Raw genomic sequence first — 11860 nt, forward strand, 5'->3', positions numbered from 1 at the left:
CATAAATATAAAGATAATTTTTAACATAATTGTCTAAAATTGTTCATTTTGCTTCAAAACCATAAAGTTCTAGTTTAAATTCATGTTAAAATGTTAATAATTTTTAACTTTGACTTACTTTGATTAACAAATTCGATTTTGATCCATCAATTGACGTTGACCGTTTAATTAAACGGATTTTTGAAAATCGGAACAGATTGCTCCTAAAAATGATTAATCGGGGATTAATCGATGAGTAATCAGGTTTTTTAAAACACTGGTTGCAAGTATATAAAGTTTATGGGAGTGTACTGTGAGAACAATGACGACGATGATGATGATGATGATGATGATGATGATGATGTAAAACATAAAATGGAAATGGATTTGATGTTTCATATGCAACATATCGATTATACATAAAGGATAAAATGAAGTTCTAGTGGTGCTGTGTAAATGGGTTTGTAAATTTGTAATGTGAAACTGAAGAAGAAAGGGTTAAGATAATGGAAGAGAAGTCAAGTAGACGAAGAAATGGGTAAGTGAAAGATGACAAAACAAAGACAAAATACCCTCACATGACCTGCATGTGATAGGTGTTGAAGGAAAAAAGAAACAGAAAGTAGACGTGACGAGGGATGTAGATTTTTGATACATTAGGGACGAGGAATGCACAAAAAAAAAAAGGACATGGAATCAAATTTGATGTAAAGTTCAGGAACGAGGAATGAAATTGTCTTTTAGATTTTTTGATAATACAGTTGAGCAAATTTACTTTTCTATCATGGCTTAGAACAACTTAACACCTTCAACCATGCTTGTAAAAAGCAAAAAATTTAATGGGAATTTTGTCATGTACGTAGTATTTGTTACTTTTAAAGTGAAGTAACATAAAACATTAACTCTTATGTACATATCCTAGAAATTATTTACTTCTGCTTTAAGGAAATGTAAGAAAAGTATTAGAAAATATACAGGTGTCTTTCAAGAACTCAATATGTGGAAAAAATATACAAGTCACAACACTAGTTACAAAATTGTATTCGATACATTATTAGTAAAGTCGACAAAACCTATATATATACATTGTAATGAGACAGACAGAAACAATCTGACATGTAAACAAAAAAAAACATTGGTATATTAAGGCACATCCAAAAAAGATGAAAAATCTAAACTAAACTTATTTCAGCTTGTTTATCTTGAGGAGCAACTAATTGCCACAACGATCTATATGCAGGAATCTTGGCTGCTTCAACCCCAAGTACTGCAAGGTTACGCCCATATTCCTGAGTTCACAGTTCAGACAACAAGTACTCTATTATTATGGGTCCAAATAAATCCAAAAAGTTTGTCGTGTTTATTATAATTACTCAAACTTATATTATTAAAATGTAACAGATTTAAAAACAATCAGGAAGATTGTAGGCATTAGATACACTTTGCGTCACATGACCCGTTTAGCCTATCAAATTTAACCAAATGAACCCATATCTAGGTATATGGGTTGAATAAGCTACCCATATTATGAAAGATGCTCGTAGTGTTATAGTATTTGCACCTGAATGTCAAGAAATAACTGCATGCAAATTCTATCAGTTTCAGAAACATTATGGTCCGAGACATCGGATGTAGCTCCAGCTCGTCTCTGTGCGCCCATACGTATCCTCTGAAGTGAAGTCTCTGTTTTCCTTGCCTGGTTTATTAAGTAAGATTTCAAGATTACAGAAGATCAAATATTCATATGCATTTTTCAACATTATTTAATGTTTTTTTTACCGTGTTAACAATACCAGCAGCAAACTCATTATAGCGGTCAGTAATCTTAAAGGCGGCACCTTGCGTGAGTTTTTCTTTGGTATCTGCTGTCAAATATTTGGCAGCCCGCTCACCATCCAGAAAAACCTGTGTACATTATTTTAATTTAATTTTAAACAAAAATAAATAAATTATGCATATTATACTTCAACTTCATCCATAAACTAACAGAATAATAATAATAATAATTTAAGTTAAACCTAAATATAAAAAAATAAATACCTTCAAGGGACGCAATACCCCTGACACGTAATGGGAGTGTCTCACAGGAGGTGGTTTTTTAGTCATTCTGTAAGTAGCAAATACCCCAAGAAGCTGCTTCAATTCCTACAGAGTTACGGACCAAACATGTCATCATAAGATCGTGATATTGAAGTTAGTAAAGACTTTGTTTATCATATGCCGTGACAATATAACACCTCATTAGACTTTTCAACTAATGTTTCAATGATTGAATCAATCACAAAAGGGATGAGATCTTTAAGAGATGTTCCACCTTGCAAAATGCTGTGTTTAACATGATCAAGTAATTCTTCGGTGCAGCAGGAATTTAGAATCTCGAACACTTCTTCAATGTAGCTGCCACATATCTCTGCAGCTAGATGATCTAAATCATGAATTATCTACACCATTAAACGAAACTTTTGTTACAAACATCTCATGAGAAAACAAGTTCAAGATTAAGGTGTTGTTTGTTTTTAAGATGTTTTTGTCTGAAGATCAACGGACCATGTCTACAAAAAAGAAGTTACCTAAAGGTCTGCATGCTGAATAATGAAGAATAATGAAGACTGTTTGTTTTTTTGTCTGCAAAATAACATAATTCTGTCTGCATCATTTAAAAGCATATTTCTAAGTCTGCGAGTTTGCAGACAGAATAAAACATTATTTTATCTTATGTCTTCACAAAACAAACAGTCTGCACTGCGTGCACTGTGAGCGCGCATCAGCAGTGCACGCAGACACGCAGACATAAGACATAATAAGATCTACAGACTAAAAAACAAACACTGCCCAAGTGGCCAAGTGTAATGTGATACATACATAAACAAAATCATCTGGAGCAGCAGCAAGGGCCCACTCAAATGGAGAATTGGAGCCCGAGTTGCGAGTTCTGCGAGCAGACAGTCCAGCTGACACCCAATTTGCATATCTAAACAGATCAAATATTTCACAAGTTAAAACTAATAATCTAACAAAATTCTGCGTTGATTCAAATGTGATGCAACTTAACCTAGATACAAGTTGTAACGTCAAGCGAAGAAATTTGTCAGATATAGAAATGACAAGAACGTCTTCTCGCCAACAGGATCTAAGGCATTCCAAAAGAGTAACACTTTGCTTTAATGTCATTCCATGTTCAAAATCTGATTTTTGAATCGGTGTAAGACCAGAACCTACGAGTGCCGAATCTAAAGAACCAGCAATTTCCTGAAATCTGCAAGCAAGATATTTGTTTCATGTACTATTTATAAAGTTGGAAAAAGAGTAGGTTGGGTGGGTTGTGTAATAGGTCAAAATGATTGTGTAATATGTGTTATTATTTACACATTTGACCCTTTTGGGATAGAATACAGACCATATTAATTAATCCATTTACATATAATCAGGCCCAAAATATCTCCTTTAGCCACCTCACATCAAAAGACGTGTGAGAGTAATTGAGTAATAGTGATTTAGACTTTAGATAATGCCACAAGTTGCAAATTTTCAGTACCTTAAAGAGAAATACACCCCAATGTTCCACATTTTAATGAATTCTACGTACACATACTCTGCTTGGGATTTGGCAACGGCAGATCTGGATGGACAATATCCTTTGGAAGACAATGAAAAATTACAAATATAAGTACCAGTGACACCCTTGATACAAATGATTTGAAAAGTTAAAAAAGGCAGATACTATATTTCAAAACTTTTTTTTGATACCTTCTAAATCAGCCAGGAAACTTAGACTTGATTTGTAATTTTTCAAGAACTCGGTAGGCCTTCCAGGGGAAAATGCCCCCGGCTTTCCCTGTTGGATAGCCCAAAGAACCTCCTTTAGGATTGAATTAGAAAGAAAGCTAAATACATGCAAGCCTGATTTTTTTGCAATAGTTAGGAACAAATAGTAAGAAAAAGAACCAGTCAACTGTCCCTTTTACTTCTTAAGCATGTACCTAATGCATCCATATGAGACCAATTATATAAAGAGCAGAATGTTTAAACAAGCCCATAGAGTACCCAAAAAGGAATATCTTTGACAAATGTGATAATATATTATAGACAGGGCTTTAGAATAATGATTGTACCTGTAGAAGAAATCTCCAACAAAAATGTACAATTTTCTGCGATGAGACGTTTAATTTGTTGAAAGTCTTCTTCAAGTTCATCCCCAATGGGCCCACTAACAGCTCCAGACGAACTATATGGAATTACTTTCTGAACTAATGGGGCCACAACTGTTGAACGAAAGATCTCTTCTGCATTTCTGGTGTTGTCCACAGCAGCATAAGCACGTAAGCAATTGTACAGTGCGTTTTCATCTTTGTGTATCAGTCCATCTACAAAACAGTGTCCCAAACTTGTATCCAACAATGAACTTGCATTCTGTATCCTTTTTTCCATGTTTTCAATAAAAGGCAGGTTCTGTACTGCCATTAACATAGAGAATATGTGTAAGTTCTTATGAATACTATCAAGAACAACTTTCAAGGTTTTTACAGGTCAATGAAACTACAAATGAAATTAAAGGCTAGAAAGAAGGCGAGTTAAATGCTTATTAAGACCTTGGCATGAGCAAAGTAGAACTTTAGTCTGTTCATTTCACTAGAAATTCTCTCCAAAAGCATGCTTTGAGTTTCCCTGAGATTTATTCCAATTTCAGCATGCTGTGTAGATACACCGTTACTAAGATGAGCTTTTTCTGCAGTATGTAAATCTCCATTTGAATCATCAACAGGCACACTATGCAACTCCTTTATTAGCTTTCTCAACCTGCAACCACATCAACACAACTGTATAAATCCTTAAATGACTTGATGCATCCCATATGTAACGGAATACAAATACTTGTGCCAACCTATTGGGACGAATAAACAGTAAACACTACATGAGTATGGCAGATAAAGCTTCAAAAGGTCAACATCACTCTCTTATTAGGCAAGAAATTTTTAGACCGCTAATACAATTGTAGCTCGTATCTGAGACAAGACAGTTTCTGCAATACAAATACTTCAACTGTTCTCATATAGTTGTATAAAAACCGTTTCTTCATACTGCGTGTGAAAACTTTGACTACAAGTTTATCACAGAAAACAGAAATATTTACTTCATCTCTCAAAATCTGTGAAATGGTCATCGATGTGAAGAATAGGTACTAAAGAACATGCATAAATTATAAAACAATATCGAATGAAGCAAATTATCCTAAACACTCAAACCCCACTCCATACATCCTAAATAAATAAGATCATCAATCTCAACAATTCATTTAGCTTACCTTTTTTTTTTTTTTTTTTTTTTAATTAAAGACCTGCCTTCTTAAAGCATTATCATTCAAATTCTTCGTTACATCTAAAGAAAAGAAAATGAAGTTTGCGCTGATCAGAAGTGTATAGATGAAAAGCAATGAACTTTATAGCAATAAGCATACTTTGGTCCATAACAGAATTTCAGTTCAATGGCTTGTTCAAACTGAAATTTATTAAATCCAGAAACGAACTCGCTTATATTCACATCAAATAGAGCAATAGTTATGCATGCATAACTTAATCAAGCCCCAAAACTATCACTTTGCATTACCTTCGAAACAACATGAGAGAAGTATCGATCAAAAGTTCTAAGATCTCTCTAGCAGCAGAAGCTTCAGCTCTTTGCTTAAGTCCACCTTGTAATGACACAAGTGATCCTCCACGAAACCCTAATATCTTCTCCCGGATCTCAACCAATGGTGCTCGCATACGCAATACAGCAGCATCAACATCCACAAGTTTCGTACTTAAATTAACGAAATCAGCATAATCTCGAATGATTAATTCCACTAGTTCATGTTTCAGAGAAGAAAGATGAGATTGGAGTTCCGATCTTAGGGTTTCGAAATGTTCGCAGATCGGAGATGTACGATTTGGGTTTAGGAATGAGGATTGCTTGAACCATAAGGGATGTGAGTCGATTGGATCTCCGAATAAGTCGGCGGTGGCTGTACGCGGCGGAGGTGATAGTTGCGGCAGCGTTGCCAGTGGCTGGTCCGGGCTACGTAGATTAGAAAGTACAACTAACTGAAAGGGTATGAAAAAATAAGATCCAAATTTTTAAGTGAGCGTTAAAATTAAAATTTGAAAACTGCACTCTATTGTAGATTTTAGCCAACTAAAAAAAATCAATTACTTTTAATTTTAATTATTTATTTAAATTTATATTTATAAATAAAATTAAAAAAACGTACTATAACTTCCAAGTTAAGTATGTTGGGTCATTGATATTTGATTCTTAACTTCAACATTGATAATTCTGTTCTGTAAGTTAAATTATGAACTGAATAAAATCTTAGCGTTCATCAATATTATATTGTGTAAAATATAGTTTACATTGTTTGATTATTTAGATATAGATAGAGATAGAAGTTATATTATATAACAAATGTTAACGAGGGACTAGATCATTTTGCAAGTCTTTTCTAGATAGATATTTTAAACATCTCTTTTATCTATTACTAGTCCGGACCCGCCCGCGCCTTGCGGCGGGGGCTTTCGGCCTGCGTATTCATATTTAACGTAGCGTTGTGTATTTACAGAGAGGAACACGGCTCATGTGTTAAGCGCCATTTTGGATGTCGTTGTGTTAATCGTTTTTTAAAACATATCCATTTCGAACGTAGTTAGTATTGCTTTGTTCAATAAATTTTTTCAAGTGTAACGGTGTTGTCGGAAAAATTTAACTCGCGGCGAACAGAAAGATACGGGCTGTCGTTGTGTTTAACGTTTTTTTAAAAGTGTCTGTTTCGCGTATAGTTAGTCTCGTTGGGTTTGTAAGATTTTTTCGAGTTGAACGGTGGTCTTAGAAAAATTTAACTCGCACCGAACGAGAAGATATGGTCCGTTATAAATTCGGGTGGAATTAGTTTCTTTTATTTTAATTAAATTATATATTTACACTTTTTACCCCTGAAAAAGTTAAATTTCAGGGGCCGTTGTGTAAATATATCCGGAGTTGGGGGACCATTTGTAATGTGAACGCAAACTCAAAACGACAATCCGATATAACTGAAACGACGGAAACCGCCACCACTTTTAGTATGTAAAGTATTAGTATTAATAATATTAATATTAATTAATATTAATATTAATTACAAAACTTTAATTACATAACTTTTTAAAAAAAAAAAATCTTTGTTGGCAAAGATTTCACCCTTGGATGAAAGTCAACCTTTTAAATCTCAGCCCTTAGACCACTCTCAACCATGAAGTACTTTTAAATAAAAGACCGAACTTCATATATGCGCCATGTCAACATATCTTTAAAAAGACTGAAAAAGACTAAACACTACCAACCATAACATACTTCTTAAAAAAAAAAAAAAAAAAAAAAAAAAAAAAAAAAAAAAAAAAAAACTGGACTCACTCAATTTATTATTACCAATTGTTTAAAAAAAAGTAATGATAAAATATAACAATAAAAAAAGTTAGTTTTATTTTTTGTGTGGTTGGAGTGAATGAATAAATTGAATTGAATTTTATTTTTAATATATTTGGTCCCACCTGACACCAATACCTCTCGTAAACACCTCACCGCCCCATCTCGCTCAACAATCGTCGTACATTGCTTGTTTGACACGATTTGCACCCATAACAATGATAGCTAATCATTGTTACGCGAGCACGTCGCATTAACTCGCTAGTACAACGTCTATCTCGCTTAATGATTGCAAATACAACACAAACAAATAGCGCAAGGTTAGTTCACATAAACCTATGCACTAATCAAACCCGATCCAACCCGAAGTCCTACAAGTCCCGCATACAACGCATATACAATAAAGTCTAAGTCTAGGCACCTATCTCAAGTCGCCTAAATTCCTTAGACCATGCTCTGATACCACTTGTAACAACCCAACCCGCATAACATACGACAACAATTTTTTTTTTAAAACAATAAACCTTTAACGCCCAAATTAAACGGTTACATATAACCCACTTAACCACATCACAAGTTTAATGTTTACAAAAGGTACGAAGGCCATTAGCGGATGTGATACAAGTTTGACCTATACAAAAATGATAGTTTTAAACCAAACAACACATCGAGCATGGTTTGGGGCTAAACTACCCAAAACGCTAGGCCAACTTCAAAAGCTCCAACAAAACATCATCAAGGGACACCTAGTGCCCAACAACCCCTTTGCACTTATCCGCACCTGCATCTAAAAAGTTAAACAACGAGAGGAGTAAGCTAATGCTTAGTGAATGCAATAATTATACATACATATATATAACCCATCTATTTGCAATCACATCCACCAATTACCACATACGAAAATATAACTCAAATAGCATGCCGTCATACTCATAATGCTAATAACTCGTACAATATCACAACGCCACGTCAGCATATACGCAACACAATATATAAATAGCATGCTAATAATATCCAACATATAATATGGTTAACCATAACGCTATGGTGCTACCGGCTCGTGGTTCACACCATACGCAAATGAGTCTCACTCGTTTATAGTGCTACCGGCTCGTGGTTCACACTTTGTTTATAGTGCTACCGGCTCGTGGTTCACATTTTGTTTATAGTGCTACCTGCTCGTGGTTCACACTTTGTTTATAGTGCTACCGGCTCGTGGTTCACACTTGATGCTACCGGCTCGTGGTTCACATCATGCTATGGCACTACCGGCTCGTGGTTCATACCATAACATTCACAAATAAACACGCCATATACATATACGCATAATTATTCCACTCACCTTAATGATCCGGAGACGGTTTTGTACTTCCGCAACTTCAACGCAAGGTACCTAATACAATAAGTACTCAATCAACACACAAACTAGTTGGCTAACACCAATACTTAATTCATGTGCATTTAATGGCTTAAATGCACCTAATGCCCCATATACACCAAAACCGTCCATATAAGGTCAAGACCGCCATTCATCACTAAGAGCTAGTGATTTAGGTCTAATAACACCAACTAACATAATTTAGGGTCTTTCATACCCATCATGTCCAAAATAGGTCAACATTACCCATTTTGACTCATTTTAACACTTTGACTCACAATCTAATCAAACTTAGCTCATTAACAATTTTCACATCATTAACAAGTGTATTAGTGACAAAGAACACCATTTAACACTTACAACATCAAATCTTAAGATCAAACCCTAGGTTATAGCTATTTAGTGAAAGGACCCGTCCTAAACCATCTGGACGAAGTCACCAACAACTGGTTCCATTGCGATGATCGACTCCAAATACTGTCTTTAAAATGAGCAAATGCACAGCGGAACGTTTCTTTCATACCTGAGAATAAACATGCTTTCAAGTGTCAACCAAAAGGTTGGTGAGTTCATTAGTTTATCATAATCATTTATTTCCATCATTTTAATAGACCACAAGATTTCATTTTCAATTCTAATAAAAATACGTCCCATGCATAGAGACAAAAATATCATTCATATGGATTGAACACCTGGTAACCGACCTTAACAATATGCATATAGAATATCCCCATCATTCCGGGATCCTCCTTCGGACATGATATAAATTTCGAAGTACTAAAGCATCCGGTACTTTGGATGGGGCTTGTTGGGCCCGATAGATCTATCTTTAGAGTTCGCGTCAATTAGGGTGTCTGTTCCCTAATTCTTAGATTACCAGACTTAATAAAAAGGGGCATATTCGATTTAATAATCCAACCATAGAATGTAGTTTCGATCACTTGTGTCTATTTAGTAAAACAGTTATAAAAATAGCGCATGTATTCTCAGTTTCAAAAATATATATTGCAAAAGCATATAAAAAGGGATTAATGAAACTCACGCATATAAATATTGTAAAACAGTTAATAAAGCATTTGCATGTATTCTCAGCCCAAAAACATAAAGAGTAAAAGAGGGCAAATGAAACTCACCATACTGTATTTCGTAGTAAAAATACATATAACGTCATTGAACAAGTGCAAGGTTGGCCTCGGATTCACGAACCTATATCAGTTATATATATATTAAAACGTATAATTTATCATGTAATAATAAGCAAACCAGTTTATATATTAGTTATATAATATATTACTTATTATAATGTATTTGTTATTTCAAATGTTAAATATATATCTGTATATGTTTCTTTTATATTAATATAGTAAATTAGATATTTTTATTATATATGTAGTAATTATATTTTTATGTAAATATCTTTTATTTGTTAAAATAATACTTATGATAATACAAAAGTAGTGATAGTAATACTAATAATGATATTGACAATAATAATTTTTATTGTAATAATAATAATAATAATAGTAATGATAAAAATAATAATATTGTCTCTAAAAATAATACCATTGATAATGATAATAATAATTCCAATAGTAGTTAAAATGATAATTGTAATAAAAATGCTATTGTTAATAATAATAATAATAATAATAATATTAATAAAAATAATACTTTTAGATATAATCCTAATGTTAATAATTATAATCTTTATAATAATAGTAATAATAAATGATCAATAATCTTGTATTAGTAGTAATAACAATAATAATAAGTATATTACTAATAATAATAATAATAATAATAATAATAATAACAATAATAAATAATAAAAGAAGTACAAAAATATAGCAAAGTATACCCTTTCAACTCTTTTTCTAAAAAAGATTGTCCCAAACGAGACTCGAACCCGCAACCTCCTGCTTACTCGTAAAGACCTCATACCATCCCTCTGTTACTATTTTCCTAATTTATACTACTACCCTAATATATTTATCCCGAAAACATCTTTTTTTTTTTTAATATCTTACTTTGTTTCGATAACGGCCCAACAGGATTTTGGCCCAACTGGAAACAAAGAGTTCGGCCCAACAGAAACTACTAGCCCAACAATAGACCCATCAGAGTGTTGTTTAATAAAAAAAAACTATCTTGCTGCAGCCTAGGATTGAACTCAGGACCTCCTGACTACCTGCTAACATGCCTAACCAATCAGCTATCCATCCATATCTGATTTAACCCTTAACAGAAAACTATATAATCTGTTTGTCTAAGTGTTCTAGTTCTTCTTCTTCGTTTAAAAAAAATAATCGACCAACCCAAGATTCAAATCATCACATCACGATTTTTGAGACTTCAAATTAATACTAATTAATAAAAATCAAATGTTTTTTTTTTTTTAAAAATATAAAAAAAAAAAAATAGCTGCACCAGCAGCTTACGGTTTTGAAAAAAAAAAAAAAAAAATGATTTTGATTTTTAGAGAGTTTTAGGAAATTGTTAAAACACGAATTTGTTTGCAAATTATTTATAGAAACTAACGGAATCTTCAATTGGACTTGAATCTTCAAAACGAGTTCGAATTTCCTCAAGAACAATTGTTTGACTTTTGACTTCTAAAACTTTGACTCGAAAATTCAAGCTTGATATCACGAATTGGAACCTAAGATTTTGAGGAAACATTCATGACGTGAATTAAAACACTTCTGCACTTTTAGATTTTTAAAATGGATTCGATTACAAATTAAGAGCAAAAAGGTAGTACGTACAGAGGTTAAAAATAAAAAATAAAATTTTTTTTTTTTTTTTTTTTTGCTATATATCAGCTAGATGATAGATGCTTGCAGATATGGATGATATTGAGAATGATAAAATTTAATGATTGAAATAGAAATCACAGGATATCGATTGAATTTGTAGGGATGATTCCATCGCCTAGTCACGAGCACACAGAAGAGAAAGAAAAAAAAATTAAACTGAAAGGGAGAGGTTCCTAGTACATGTATTATTAAGATGGTGGAAACAACCAAATACAGTGAAAGGTGACTTTATTTGCTTTAAAACACGGGAGTA

The 11860-nt window shown here is 33.1% G+C and overlaps 1 protein-coding gene across 1 annotated transcript; it reads right to left on the reverse strand.

The window, feature by feature from the left end:
- Window positions 1-1113: 1113 nt before the first annotated feature.
- On the reverse strand, window positions 1114-8923 carry LOC139854591 (conserved oligomeric Golgi complex subunit 2-like). Its single transcript, XM_071843888.1, has 15 exons — window positions 8852-8923; window positions 8756-8806; window positions 7332-7343; window positions 5584-6059; window positions 4569-4776; window positions 4092-4428; window positions 3727-3879; window positions 3515-3614; window positions 3032-3235; window positions 2842-2950; window positions 2217-2420; window positions 2020-2124; window positions 1759-1884; window positions 1541-1675; window positions 1114-1268 (listed from the first exon to the last, which is right to left on the reverse strand). The coding sequence occupies exons 1-15, from the start codon at window positions 8921-8923 to the stop codon at window positions 1152-1154; spliced, it is 2409 nt and encodes an 802-aa protein (XP_071699989.1). The 3' UTR covers window positions 1114-1151.
- Between the last annotated feature and the right edge of the window lie 2937 nt (window positions 8924-11860).

Source organism: Rutidosis leptorrhynchoides, chromosome 6, assembly GCF_046630445.1.
Source record: "Rutidosis leptorrhynchoides isolate AG116_Rl617_1_P2 chromosome 6, CSIRO_AGI_Rlap_v1, whole genome shotgun sequence".
Lineage (NCBI taxonomy): Eukaryota > Viridiplantae > Streptophyta > Magnoliopsida > Asterales > Asteraceae > Rutidosis > Rutidosis leptorrhynchoides.